The following is a 15,441-nucleotide window of genomic DNA, read 5'->3' as shown; positions in this document are numbered from 1 at the left end:
TACATGCACCCAGGGCATAGCTAAGCTGCCAAAGCATGCAAAACAAAAACTAAAGAACAAAAGGGTCAAAAAAGTAAAAAGCAAAAATGAACAAACAAAACCCTCTAAAAGGTATTTGTCCTTTGACTCAGACCCCCTCCTCCTCCTCTTCTGTGGTAGAAGAGCAACCAACAACTGGTTTTGAGCAGGACAGAGAGTAACAAAGGTTTTACTCTCTTCAAGAAGTTTGAAACCATATGTAAAAAAGGTTGTATCCATGATCCAGATCCAACCCGAGCAAGACCTCAATGATAAATCTCAGAGAAAATGTCTCCCTTCCAAATCCTAGCCTGAGAGAGTGATTCCCCTACACCTATCCTTTGAGAAGGTAATCAAGGAGGCATGGAAATTTTCTGACCAGGGTAAACACATTAATGGGCATATTCTCAGATTCTACAAGCTGTAAGAGCAAAGATGCAGAGACCAACATGTCTTTAAGGCTATACATAAGAAATCTCCCTAGAAACAGCATTTGTGGCAGATGCTTCAATAGATGCTGTGAAGTTTTCTGCCAAGGCCACAGCATCCAGCTCAGTGGCCAGGAGACACACATGACTTCATCTGTGGAGGATAGATACTCACTACAGATGAGTCCTGTGCGACTCTAAATTCACAGGATCTCTCCTCTTTGGAGAAAAACTGGATAAGATAGTGGCTGAAAACTCTGCCAAACTTGAACAGTCCTTCCCCTCTCCATTTGGTTCTCTAATAAGGGATTACAAATTCACTGTCAGAGCACAGAATCATAGAATATCAGAGTTGGAAGGGACCTCAGGAGGTCATCTAGTCCAATCCCCTGCTCAAAGCAGGAACAATCCCCAACTAAATCAAACTGAGTCTTCTGCTGAAAGCTAAATAACTGACTTCTGACATGCCTATCCAAACTTAGGCTGGATTTACATAGAGAGGGTTACCTTTGAACTATCTATGCTCTACATAGCTTATTTCCATTTAAGAACTTCGTTTCTTGTGGTTACTGTACAGCAATAAGAAACTGAACTAATTGATGATCTTGTGGTTAAGCTATTAGACTAGATGCAGGCGATTTGGTTTCAATCAGACACTTCTCTCTGTGCCTCAGTTCCCCATCTGTAAAAGGTAGGTAATCCTTCCTTTCTCCAATAGCTTGTAAGTTCTTTAGGCAGGACTGTCTCTTTCTACATTCATTTAACATTTTAGAAAAGGAAAAAACTGGTACAATTCAATGACTGAACTGAACTAATAGGTAGTATACAACAGACATGCCTTTCATCCTCCTTCCTCACAGAGATTTCAGAGGTAAGATAACAGATGAGGAAAGGGAAAACCTTGGAATCAAAGAACAAGTGGATAATCTAGTGGTGCTTCCACAACATCGAAGGGGTTGTTAAGACACTGAATGAATGTGCTCCACCAGACCTGAGCTCGAGAGGCAGGATTTCCCACTTTTCAGACGAATGGTTTGCATCCACCACAGAAAAACAGGTGCAAGAGATAGTGCATCAGGGATACTCCATCAAGCTAAGGGCTCCATCCCTTCTTCATCCACTTTCTCATCACCAGCAACCCTAGTGGGGCAAGCTGGTCAAGAACGAGATCTCCCGTTGCCTCACCATAGGAGTGTGCCTGCTGTGGGTCAGTTCCCCAACACCATCAGCCTCTGGCAACACAAGGACTGCCTTCCAGGTCTCCACATGCTTTACTCTTTATAGAATAATGATAGGCATACTCCAACCCCTGAGCCCACTGGGCTTCCTCTCTGGAGCATCCAGGGCCTGATCCACTGGCACTCACAGAATTCACAGATCCGCTACGCCTGAAGGAATAGTTCACACCAGCTTACCAGATGGGCCTCAAGATCATCACACCACTCAACACATGGCACTTAGATATGTTTACAGTAAGAACAAGAAGTTTATTTAACAAATAGATAGTCAAGAAGAAGCAAATAGAAATAGTTGAAACAAATGGTTACATATAAATTAAAATAATAACATGCTTTCTATAGCCTAAACAAGACATTGTTATGGCATATAGAGCAAAACCTCACCCCAAAAGCCATCCAGTGTCTTACAGCCAGGCTTTGCTGTGATCTTCCACTCACCAGACTCCACGCTGTCCTCTTGACTCCTCAGTGGAAAGAACCCCTGTGTCTCTTTGCAAGCTCAGATATATCAAAACAGTCCTTTGATCGTTATTCATGATCAGAGCACCTCCTGTTGATTGTTGTTCCCTCTGGTCTCCCTCACTGGTTCACCTTGCAACCTTTTCATTAGCATCCAGCTGGGCCCCACATAGGCTTACATTGTGAGACACACAATTGCACAATGCACACTTGATCAAACAAAGAGTGAGATGCATTTCCTACCCCCTGTCAGACCAGAGGCTGTCCAAGGCTGGTCACTTCGTGGTGCCCTGCTTTTAACTTCAAAGCTTTAAGAACATGGTTTCCAGTACAGATACATAACTTCTTAATTTTTACCTGTACATACACTGTACAATGTTTATGATGATCAGGGTAACACAGGCTTTCAGTAAAGACTTTACATGACACACTTTGGTGAACTAGTATGAAGATATCAGACCCAGGGGATCCCAGTAAACCTTGTTCACCCATGTGCTCTCTTCCGGTTGGCACCAAGACACACATCACCTGGGTCACCCATACCTCCACATTCAGGTGTGCCCCTGCCAAGACAGCCTACTGAGATTTGCTTATGGCATGGATTGCTACCAGTACCGAACAGTGCCATTCAGTCTCTCATCGGCCCCAGGGTATTTATGAAGATGCTGGTGATATTCAATACTCAGATCCCAAGGAATTCACCTATTCCTCTTTCTGGAAGGCATCTAAATCAGACTCCTATGCAGACCATGGCACACAGTGCCATGATCCAGGCTCTGAATCTCCTGAAAGAGCCCAGATTCATGACAAACACCTGTAGATATTGCCTGGGACTGTCTACATTCTCAGGAAGTTGATGACCTGCTTTGGGACCAGTACCTGATTTTGCATGCATGCCAGAGCATGGTCCCATACTCTCAGCAGACAGACGTGAGGCATCTGATCTGTGATCTCATCCATTGAGTGATTCCTCTGCACGAGAACAGGAGGCCCAGTAGCTGAAGGCACTGAGCTGTTGTTGGGCTCCTGCTCTTGACTAGCATGGATATCAAATCTTGAATCTTGTGGAATTTGTCAAATGATGGGTAGATCTGCACTGCTGACATGTCTATCTCCATGCCCAGATGAATAATTGAAGGAATCATGGAATTTGTCTTGGTGTTTGTCATGAATCTGTGTGTTTGTGGGAGATTCAGAGCCAAACACCACAGTACTCCAAGTATAAGTCTCATTATTGTGCTGTTTGCAGGATCCTTGGGCTCCCTGGGTGAGAACTCTTAGGTATCCAGGTCCCTTGGAGCAGTCAGACCAATTTTCCCTAAGTGGGACCTACCATTGGTGTTGAAAGCCCCAACCATCCATCCCTCTAAACCTCTGACATTTGTATTACCATTTTACCTCTCCATCAAAACCTGTTTTCTGGTCACCATCATGTCCACAGTCTTATCCATGCAGGAACCTTACTGTATGTTCAATGATGTCAAGGTGGTGCAGAAATGTTTCTGCCTAAAGTAGACTCTCCTTTTCATGACTCACAGCAGATTGTCCTCCCTTTGGTCTGTCCAAAGTCACAGCGATTCAATGGGAAGATAAGTACCAAAGGTTTATATCAAGTGTCCAGAATCCACAAAGAGATCAGGCTCTCTGTTCATTTCCTTTCACCCAAGGTGTCAAGGACTTAGACTATGTGAGCTATCTCTGGCCAGATGGATCGGACTGTGTATTGTTGAGGCATACAAGGCATCCAGAAGGAATCAAGGCACATGCCACCAGATCTATGGCAACCTTGTGGGCTGAAAAAGCATGTTGTTGCACTACAGAGCAGTGACACGGATATTGGCTCACATCTTTATCAGACACTGTCTTCTGTCTTTTGCAGAGGCCTCCTTCAGCAGGAGGGTGCTGTATGTGGTGCTTCAATAATAACCTTGCTGTTACTAATAATTTTGCTGTTAACTATTTTTTTACACTGCTCTGGAATGAATCTATTGGCAGTAGGCTGGCAAAGGGAGCATGGCTAGAGCAAGCTATACTATAGCTTTGAATTGCCTCCAGAAGCTGCAGGCAGGAGGGAAATAGCTCATATGTAGGATGATTGTAAAAGACGCTGCTAGAAGAATGGAAAAGACTGGGTAAGAAAATTTCCATTCTTGTTAATATTACCATGCACACTGTTACAAACCAAAGTAAGCATATTAGACCTTGTAACCAACTGAAGTTATTTTTCATTCACATTGTAACTACAGTGTAGTTACCACACTGACTTTGGTGATAGGGACATGCATAAAAACCCTGCCTTGTACTCTCCGAAACCGAACATGAATCCAATATTTAAAGGCAAATCAGTATTTGGAACCTACTGTGTTTGATAAATTAGAGTACCTGAATACGTGCATCAGTACTTGGAATACAGTAATGTTATGGATTATCCCTGTATGTTGTAATCCATTCCTGACTTTCCTATGCACTGGTGCCTATTCTAAATACTGGATGTGCTTTTACTGGGAAAAATTGCAATTTCTGGAACCAAGAAAAGTTGCCATCCAATGTCACAGATACTCTTTGCATGAAAGACCCAAATATTAAGTGTTCCTAGGATAATCTAAAATGATTTCCATATTTATCAAATTCCAAGTGCAAAATAATTATAACACTCATGAAATAACCTCCTTCTGTCCAATCTGTTAATTTATTACTTCTACATGGCTAAAAATAAAATTATAATGACCTTAGGCTATTGTTACAATTTTATAGAAAGCACAGTTAACATGGGGTGAATATTGGGATCTGAAACCAAAATGTCTCCTCCTGTGATATAAGCAGTATTTCAAGGATTTTGGGCTACAAGATAGAGCCTTTCATGCCTTGCAAATTGAGTTCACATTAAGTTCCAGCACTTTTCTTTAGAGGTTTTATTTCTGACTGCTGAAGGATGTTCATGCAGCTTTGCCTAGATTTTGTTACTATTCACTCTGCACTGAAATGTCACAAATGATGACTAAATTACTGACATTGCATTAAGGAAGAGGAAAATGCTTTGTAAATAGCTAAATAAAGCACTTAGTGCAGACATACAAGCTCTTATGCATATCTGACATTCTTCTTGTCTTTGGGTTGTTTTCAGATACTTGCAGACAGAATATAAAGCAGTTCAAGTAGGAACTTGACCTTTGTTCATGTCTCTAAAAAGCAGTAGATACAGTGTCTGAATTAGATAGCAAGTTCCTTGTGAGATTGACTATGTCATCTTTAATGTTCGTATAACACTGAGCACATTGGTAGCATTCAATCAATACATAGTAAGCTTTCGCTGTTGCAGTATTATTTCCCTATTATCCTTCCACCCAGCGCAAGAGAATATAAAATGTGTTGTGCGTGTCTGTATAAATATACAGTCCCAGAGCCTCCACCAAGGCCAAGGAGTGCATAGCACAACTCAGGGAGGAGAGGGCAAAGGTGTCTGCCCACTGGTTTGGTCCCCAGAGGTAAGTTAGAGTATTCTGAGGCCAGTTCTAAATTAAACCAGCTTCCAATAGTCCCAAAAGGCTGTGGCAGCAACCAGAGATCACTGGGGCACATGGAAGTCACAGTGACGGTTATAGGAAGTGGGGAATGGAGTACAAGTAGTTAAATTAAAGTCCTTGCCTTGAACTCCCACAGGCTAAGGTCAGCCCTTGCCTCTGGTTCTACCTCTTTCTTGGGTAGCTTCAAGGGGGGGAAGACTCACAGCCAGATCCTCTTAGTAGAGGTTTCTTCTCCTGCTGCTGCAATATGGTACTTCTTCAGGAAATGGCTTCCCTCTTGTCTCCCTCCTGCCTGGGGCTACTGGAGCTTCTTTTATATCAGTCCTTTCCCCGGGAGCATGCTGGTCAGTAGAATCATAGAACCATAGGATTAGAAGGGACCGCAAGGGTCATCTAATTTAACCCCCAGCCAAGATGCCTGAGAGGTGGAGCCTTCCAGGCTCAGTACTGCTCCAGCCCTTCCCTTGGCCTTAGTGTGGGGTCTGAAAACCCTATCCAAGGCACCAATATAATATAGCTCAGTTGTGCTCTGAAAAAGTATAGCACCTGGAAATTACATGGGGTATGAATTGTAGAAAGTCATTGTGCAATGATAGAAATGCATTAAAATGTATAAAAAGGGATATAATTGGCTTTATATATTTACAACAGCAAATTAATCAGCATAGTCAATTCACAAATGAGTTTGTTACATTTACTATAATAACAGTTATCTCTGTGGCTGGGCAAACAAAGGTGGCCACATACAAGCGTCTCATATTTTACTCTTGAATCACTTTTTCATTGTACATCAACAAAGAATTACCATAACCAATTGCACCCCTAAATAGTGATTCTGGTTTGGTACTCTTTAAATGAGATTATTAGACTGATTTACATTTGAAAGACAGGAGCATGCATAACACACTAGGATGTGTGTTGAGATTACATGAATTCACACTGTATGACTTTCTGCAGTTGTTACTCTGTGCAGATGCATACCCAAATAACACTGATTTAAATGTGCTATGTTCATAAGTTTCCACAAAGTTAAATGTATAGTAGTTTTAGTAAATAGAATTTATTGCCTTTTCATTTCAAGATTTTGCATTTAGCTATTTTTAAAAGAAAAATACAAAAAGCAACATGTCAGTACAAAGTTATCTGCTCTGTCAATAGCCCTAGAAATGAAATTACATTGTTTCAGATGAATCTTTCTAAAAATAATTTCTTCTTCTTTCCTGACTCAGTCAGAAGATGCTTCACTCAGAAAACACTAAGTTAAATCTAAAGTTTGGCAAACTATGCAGAACTTCACCACACTACATGGCTGTATTCATGTAGCTAAATTAGTGTGATTTTATCACACCTAATTTTCCAGCAGATTAACATGCAGCATTTATATATATAAAATGGAAAGTGGAATGATGATATGGGAGATGAAGCACCATCTAATTGAAAGTGTACAAGAACTAGAAAATCTACAAGCTTTGGCTAATCCCAACACGCATCAAAACATGTGCATACCCGCAGTGGTGTAGACAGCCATACTGCATTGTAAATCCTGGGAATGAAGTCAAAATGCAAGCCAACCAGTGGTTCTGACATGGCAGTGTCATTCTTGGATGTACTGCTTTTGGGCATGGGACTTACTGGGAGCACATCAAACACATAGTGACACCCACCACTGTTCAGAACGGAGTACCAAAATAATTACCTTTGCGGAGGGTTACAGAATGCCACTTGTATCTAAATGCACCCACCTTTTTTCAGACTATTTTGAAAGTTTATCTAATTTAACTTCTTTTCAGTTGGCCTCATTAATAAGTGTATGCAGTATGGAATCAAGGCAACTACAGTAAGAGGTATGGCTGCACTTTTACAAAAAGAAAGAACATAAAACAAATACTCTGTATGTGTGGGTAACTTGATAAAATCAAACAGCTGCAAGGTAACTAAAGAAGCAGCTATGCACAGTAGCCTGAAACTCGTCTTATATCCATTTTTACCTTTACAGCTCATGATGAACATTTCAGAATTAATGCCAAGACCTAACCCAAAGAGTGCACCTAAATTTCTCACCAGTCCAGCAAATGGAGTTGTGTCAATGTTTATCCAGTCTGGGTTGGCACACCATTTCTTTGCCTTTGGAACGGACCATAGAAGATCAACATCAATAAGTTTGAGAAGCAGGTAAAAGCCAAGAGCAAAGATGAAGAGAAACAAATTTGTCTTGATGTACGTTCTCAAACTCGCTGTCTGGATAGCAGGGGTATGTTCAAATGCTTCAGCAACAAGCATTCCTGGGAATTAGAAATGCAATATTAAAGTGGGCACTGCGCTCTTGGATATTGAAAAAGAATTGCTTTCTAGGGCCTACCTTTAAAAAGCAGAACTAAACCTCCTAAAAAAAAAAAGAATATGTATGGTTTTTCCACATTTATAGTACACCCAAAAACCTCATTCATCTCCAAAACTGCCAAGTCAAAATAATGGGCCTACCTCGTTACTTTAAATGCTAAGATCCACAGTTTCAGAAGAGACGTGTACTTTTTCACTAATAAACCCTGCATTAGCATACCCAGACAGGCCAGTCTCTCTCTCTCTCTCTCTCTCTCTCCTTTTTCATACTCTTCAGATGCTACCCCACGACTAGAAAGGGATGCAGATTGCAACCCCCTACTCTCACAGGGGTGAATCAAGCCTATCTATGCTCTTGGTCCTTCCCTCTTTCATAGTGCTGGCGGGGGAGATGTGTTTCATCTCTCTCCCTTTCCTCATTCACCCCCTTCCTGGCTATGAAGAGGAACGGAGCTGGACCCCAGTAGCTTCAAACTGTTGGCTCAACGCTAAACATGCTGATTTGCACATGGAAAGTAGCAGACGGAGTGCCCCTGGAATTAATGTGCCAATCACTCTGAGATCACACAGTGACTAAAGGAAGCATTTTCAAAAGTGCCTAAATCCCATTTTTACAACTGACCTGGGGCTTAGGAGCCTAGGCCTCGTAGGAAATCAACGGGACTCAGACTTCGAGGTGTCTATGTTCCTTTAAAAAAAAAGGAAGGGGGGGGGAAGGACTAGGCTCCTAAAACACTTTTGTGCTTTTGAAAATGTTACCCAAAGGCTATATTATACTAAGATTGTAGCTCCTGGGGACAGGGGCCCTCTTTTTGTTCTGTATTTGTACAGCACCTAGCACAATAGGCTCCTGGTCCATGATTAGGGCTTCTACATGCCACAGAAATACAAATACATAATGATAAATACGAAATAATAAAATAATAAAATAATAATAACAATATATTCAAACCCTTAGTCTCCCCAGACATCACATGCAGCTCTAGAGACTCAGGATAAAAAGCCTTTAACTTTGACTTGTTTTTAAACTTAAAACAAATGTTCAGATTATGTATTTATATTGCAAAGAGTAAGAATAAGCAATATTACCACCAATTACTCCAAGAATAACTTGATGTGGGAAATGTGTTGCTATGAATACTCTAGAGACACACACACTGATCTGAATAATCCAAAACACACTCCAGAGGAATGACCAGGTAAGTCTATGAAAGAAAAAGAAATTGTATACATGAAATTTTAAAAATCCAAAATATTATATTTCATTGTGCGTCATTCAATTGGGTTCCATATCTGTAGCAGCCAGAGGTACAAATTCAACAGTGTAGAGACAGATGATCAAAACCTGGAGCCAGATACTGAAATAAAACTGTCAGAATAATGGTATGATCTTGCAATCCCATTTACTTTAATGGAATTTTGCCCGATTCAAGACTGCAGGATCAGACACTAATACTGTAGGATCTAAGATCAGATGCTTTGTTTTTGCTGTAAGATATCAGTGGAAAGCTAAAGTGGCAGATGTATTTTTCCATGTGTTTTTCACCATGAAGGCATAATTAAACTCATGATCCATGAAGTCAAATAACAATCCTTTCAACCTTGGTAAAAAGTCCAACCAGTCATAAGCTTTACACAAAACTGAGTAACATGCTGTCTATTGCCAATATTATGTGTATTTTCTTTACAATAAAATATGAATGACCATTCTCAAAGTGGTAAATTTAATGCAATAACCAGTAGACCAGACAAAGAAAGGCACTCAATATAAATCAGGATTGCCAACATTATTGACCTGTCCCACTCCCATAGTGTTTAAAGGAGGCAGGTTCAGATCTGTGTTAATGCAATGGCAGTGAGTTAATTAGATGTCATCCTAAGGAAAAGTCTAAATCTTCTCTATATTCTAATGCAGCTGTTCTTACACTTCATTGCACCGCGACCCCCTTCCGACAACAAAAATTACTATGTGACCCCAAGAGGGGGTACGGAAGCCTGAGCCCACCCAAGCGCATGGGGGGGGGGAGGAGAGGGAGAGGCGCGGCAAAGCCCCACTGCCCAAGGTGGGCAATCTGGCCAAAGCTGAAGCCCTGGGCTAGGGGTCTGTAACCTGAGCCCAGCCGCCCAGGATTGAAGATCTCAGGCTTCAGCTTCGGCCCCGGGCAGTGGGGCTTGGGCCCTGGCGACCACATTAAAATGGGATCGCAACCCACTTTGGGATCCTGACCCACAGTTTGAGAACTGCTATTCTAATTCATTGTCCAAAACCAATAAGAATGAAGACATGTTAACAATTTAAAAGTCAAGTGGGCCAAAAATGAATTACAAATATTTGCTATAATAATGTTTATCTAAACTAAATCTACAAATCCACCAAAATAAAGGTTTCAGAATATCAGAAACTGACTGACCTGTGCAGTGTAATTGTGGATTCATCTTTCCACCTCACTGTGTAGCTAAGTGCTGCTGTTACCATTACATACCAGACACAAGAAGATCCCATAGCGTGGCCAGATGGGCTTCCTGTTAAAAGAAAAAAGGAATATTTTAACTTAAAAATCATTAATACAAGTTTGGAATATAGAAAAAGAATCATTGTCAGTTATTCAAACAATTAATGAACCCAAAACAGTAAAAAATGAAAAACCTACAGGGACCTTGATGGCTTTTCATAAGCTAGGTCAGATTGTCTTGTCTACATGAAGTCTCCAGAAAAGTTATCCACAGGATCTCCAGATCTTTATCAGAAGAAAAGCAGCAGATAACTCACAGACCTTAAGTTAAACATGAGCTGTGATGCTGAGAGGAAAATATGCTAACTAGATAGGTTAATGAATCTGATTTTTGCAAAAAACAAAGGTGCCACAAGGCTTGGATTTATCCATTGCATATGTTCCAGTTATGGTGCCTAATAAAGCATTCTCTATAGCCATAGCTACAAATACATCTGGAGCAACAACAAGCTTAATGTCATAAGCAATGGCACTAGAGGGCAGGTTGACACTTCTTGAACTTGATGTTGATTTATGAATACTAGAACCCCAGTTATGGTGGGTTGTGGCATGTCAGGCACAATTCACAGACATTGATTCGATGGATATTGGGAAGGCAGCCTACCCTTACAATAACCTAAGGGAAGTAATTCTATGTTAGTCTGATAATTTCCTAGGATAGAAAGCAAAAGCACTTTGTATAATAGTGCTGATATGAACAGAGCCACAAAGTATACAGAATACAGCTAAGATGGAAGACAGGTGTATATTGCAATATGGGAGATGCAGGGAATGATCTTCTTGTATCAAAAAACTGTAAAATACAATAGAGCAATTTCAGACTTCAGATAGCCCTTCCAAATTGTCATTTTATCTGTTTCCTCAGTTAAGAAGCCATATTTTCTGTAGATCCTCAAAAGAACAGGGAAAAGTCTTTTCTATTATGTTGGAAGAAAGGGGCTTATTTATGCTCAGTTTGACACAATACCAAAAGTGTTGAAAATTGAATGAAAATTGGTATGGGAAAAGATTTCAATAGATCCCTTCTCATGAAATAATGCTATAACATTTTGGAATTAATTAACAGTACTCTATAGTGGTGCAACAAATGGGGGATTCAATATAAACAAACTTCTGCATATTGAAAGCTTTATTATGTGCCATGATATTTACCCAAATTTAACAGAAGCTATTCTCAAGCATACTGAAGGCAGTGTGGAGATGCAGAGGATTTCACCCACATCTGGTGGAGCTGACCAAAACTCTAATTCCAATGGAATGCTGCTAGTGAAATAATTCATAAAATTACTATAGCAGTTCTCTCTGCAGATACCAGGGTTCAGACTCTCGGCTTCATTAGATTTACATTTGGTGAAGGGAGGTTATGGCTCCCCAGTTCTCACTGGTCCTCAGCTTGGTGCAGGCTTGAGTAGTTCAGAGGCTACTGCCTAAAGGTGTCTCTAACATGTGTCAGCTCAGAACGGTCCCCCAAATCCATGCACCCATTGAATATAACTGGACTGCATTGTGCTCCTGCCATTCCTGCTCCTCACATCACTACCTCTGACACACCCTTCCCCAGTCCCAGCATGCCCTCTGGGCTGGGGGCTGCAGAAATAGCTTAGAGCTGGCTCTGCTGGCTCTAACCCCACTGGGGACTCCATCATGCCACAGGAAAACCCATATAGGGGAGATGCAGACAGGGCAGATAATCTGACTCTGTATGTGTTAAGATGATGCAACGTGGCTTCTTGTGCAGTCAGAAGGGTAGAAAAGTTTGTAGGGCTTATTTTGTAGGCAGTGGAAATCATTTTGTCACTTGAGAAAATGTTGTGACCAGTCCCTTCAGAAGTAGTTCACAAAGGTATGGGATAGCTTGGTAAGGTAGAAAAGTGCATCTAAGAATGAAAATTACATTGATTTCTATGCCATCTACACACCTTTTCTGGACTTGGCTAGGAGATTCTTGATCATGATTCCTTCATTCCTTCTTTCTTTCAAAAGCTACTTGCATGGCACTTTCCATTTTCTCAAGTGATAGTTTTCCCAAAGAGTTGAAAAAATAATCATTTATATCTTTACACAAGATACCATGTTAACTGAGGACACATTGAGGATTAGAATTCATTTTATTGGGTAAACCAACTTATGATCTCATATTTCAGTGTTTAAAAACACTTTTTACTTGCTATTGTCAGTCCTTTCATCTGAAAGTATTTATCATACGCATATGCAATGTGGTTTATTAGAGATAGGCCTAAAGTCCAAAATTTAGATCCACATTTTGAAACTCCACCAATATTTGTGAGAGGGTTGGATCGAGGGGTTTGGTTCAGCTCATTGGAGCCAGCTGCAAAATTCTGACCTAGATCCAAATTCAAATTCCAGAACTTCTACCCCAAAGTTTGAGATTGTCCAGATGCAGGTTTTTAGTTCAAGCTATCTGCGATCCTTGTGTTGTTCACTATTTATTCTACTTTGCTCGTTTAAATATCCATGTTAGTGTACATCTGCTGCTCTAGTCTTCTCATTTAAACTACATATTTAAACATTTTAAATAACAAATTTGGAAAAGGCCATACTGAATAAAATAGAAATAATTTCTTTTTAAACAGGAAGAAACAGGCCTTCTGTTCCAATGAATCATGTGGAAACACACTAATTGATAAGCAACCAAGGTCTCAATATTGCAAGGGATGAGTGCCCTCAGTTCTGAAGTCACTTGAAAGGAGCTGAGGGAGGCTCTTAGCACCTTGGGTTGAGCCCCAAGTGATTTCATGATCAAGTGAGACAGAGAACAACCCTAACAGTTGATAGCAGGTCCGCACATAAAGTAGTAAACAAACGGTCAATCACAAGGGCTCAAATCTCTTCTTCAAAATTAGAGTAAATTATGATGCAGCATCTTGCTAACAAAGAGGAGTAAAATTGCAGCATTGCTATCCATATGAAAGCCGGTAGAATCACAAAGCACATTAATAACAATTACAGCACATTTCTCATATATTGGAAAAAATCCATTTTGCAAGAGCCATAATTAAAGCTGTGTAAACATGTAAAATCCAGTCTAGAGTAGGAATGTCTGAGCTTAATTTGTTTAATTTCAAACTTCATGGATTTGAAAGTTCATTGGATTTACGTTCCACTTAACAAAGAAGTAAAAGCAGAGGCAGAGAGGGTGCTCAGTGAAACAATCCAATGGAATATCTATATCTATATATCTCACATTTATGGTGTATTCTCTTGTACCTGCCTATAGCTTTGAGGGAAGTGGAGTGTTCTATCCTGAACAGATAACTCAGGCTTCCCTTTAGTTAGAACATAGGTGGCTGTTTGTTTTTTTAAAAAAAAACTAAATAGCTTCGGGGAGGAGAAGGTTAGAGGGATTAGAGATTTAAATATCAGAGCAGGGATCACAAATTTGTTTTACTTTTGTGACCCTAAAAATTGCTGCAGTAGCTCAGAAATCCTCAAACTCCATAAGAGTCACCTGTTCTAATCTGGAGTGCTCTTGGGCAATATTTACTTGAATATATACTTGGATATCAAAATATTTCACCTGTTCACTTGATATGCTGAAGAGGACAAATCTAGGGCTCTACTTATCTTCAATAAACCTCTGCAAGTTGCTGTCACTTGCAGCAGAGCTACCTCCAAGAATGACTTTACAACACAGGTGATTCAGCATTTCTGGGGCTGTAAAGTAATTATTGGAAGGGCAGTCCTCCAGCATTGCTACCTGTAATAACTATAATTTTTAAAGTGATGCCTTTCATAGGTTAAAGACATTGAAACAAAATACGCAGACCAGGTAGTCTCAGCTCTATATAATGTTTAGGTTCTCTGTTACGTTTCTACTGATGTGTTTTGATGCTCAGGTGCCTGCATATTGTACTTGATTTTTAGCAGGTATATCAATTTACAGTATAATCACTATCACTGACTGCTACTTGCTGAAGTAATACTTACAATATGTGCAACACTGAAGCCACAAACATGCCTTACCTGGCCCAGTTTCACATGTTATAGGAAATTGTTCAAGACATGGGCTCGATTGATTGGAATAGATCATTGTTTCTTGGACCCACCAATATGGACGATGGCCAAATAAAATCCTAACGAAAAAGAGAACAGTACATACTATACAAATGCAATGAAAAGATCTCTGAGTAGAAAGGTCCAAACAAAGCATGATAATTCACCTTATGCTATACATGAACATTTTTATTGTTAGAAAAATCATACAAATGCTTGTTTGTGCTCTTCTTTGCTTACCAAAATGTCACTGTAAACACATCCTCATTTTGTTAAACCTGAATTTTGAAACACTTTGTATTTTATATTTAAAAGGCAAAACTACATAGGTAAATCTATAGGTTAGAGGATGTATTGTAATCTTGAAGCTGCTAAAAACCTGCGTCACAAAAAATACAAAGTTTTAAAAGAAACACAACTTCTTACCATTTAAATATGAGGTTGAACCAATCTCCAATGACTGCCACCCATATCATTTTAGTACCAACCACTTGGTTAAGTTGGAACCAAAGAGGAAAATAAATTAAAAATATATTCCGGGGATCTCCTACTTGTGACATGAAATTTAGAAAGTCCTGGTAAGACCTGTAATCCTTCTGTAAATGCTGAATTATAAGCACACCATTACTATGAAGGAGATCCATCTTTATCGGTTACACTATACCAAAAGGAAAGTCCCTGTAATCTTTAATTCCTAATGGCAAAATTAGAACCATGAAAGGAGAGCTATTAAAAATGAGAGACAATGACTGACATTGCTTTTATATTGTACCAGACTGGGGTGTCTGGCCATTCCTGAAACATGTGACTTTCCACATCTATAAGGAGACACGTGGGTCTGTTAGCGCTGGAAAGCTTTTCTGTTTGCAATTTTTAATTGGAGTAAAAGAGGTGAAGTATATGCTGA

The 15,441-nt window shown here is 40.0% G+C and overlaps 1 protein-coding gene across 1 annotated transcript; it reads right to left on the bottom strand.

Annotated features, from left to right (window-relative positions):
• Window positions 1-6,276: 6,276 nt before the first annotated feature.
• Window positions 6,277-15,178, bottom strand: G6PC2 (glucose-6-phosphatase catalytic subunit 2). The gene is made up of 5 exons (XM_048869927.2): window positions 14,961-15,178; window positions 14,505-14,614; window positions 10,419-10,530; window positions 9,097-9,212; window positions 6,277-7,949 (listed from the first exon to the last, which is right to left on the bottom strand). Exons 1-5 carry the CDS (start codon window positions 15,176-15,178, stop codon window positions 7,438-7,440), a joined length of 1,068 nt encoding a protein of 355 aa, XP_048725884.1. The 3' UTR covers window positions 6,277-7,437.
• Window positions 15,179-15,441: the final 263 nt, after the last annotated feature.

The sequence above is a fragment of the Caretta caretta genome, chromosome 11, assembly GCF_965140235.1.
Source record: "Caretta caretta isolate rCarCar2 chromosome 11, rCarCar1.hap1, whole genome shotgun sequence".
Lineage (NCBI taxonomy): Eukaryota > Metazoa > Chordata > Testudines > Cheloniidae > Caretta > Caretta caretta.
The sequence above is the reverse complement of the archived record's forward strand: the minus strand, read 5'-3'. Positions and strand labels throughout refer to the sequence as shown.

Excerpts from the sequence above, each read along its gene's own strand:
- G6PC2 (XM_048869927.2), bottom strand. The coding sequence starts at position 15,178 with ATGGATCTCCTTCATAGTAATGGTGTGCTTATAATTCAGCATTTACAG. Across the intron at positions 9,213-10,418 it reads TCCACAATTACACTGCACAG|ACTTACCTGGTCATTCCTCT; the intron begins GTCAGTCAGTTT and ends TTTCTTTCATAG. Across the intron at positions 7,950-9,096 it reads TATTCTTGGAGTAATTGGTG|GAATGCTTGTTGCTGAAGCA; the intron begins GTAATATTGCTT and ends TCTAATTCCCAG.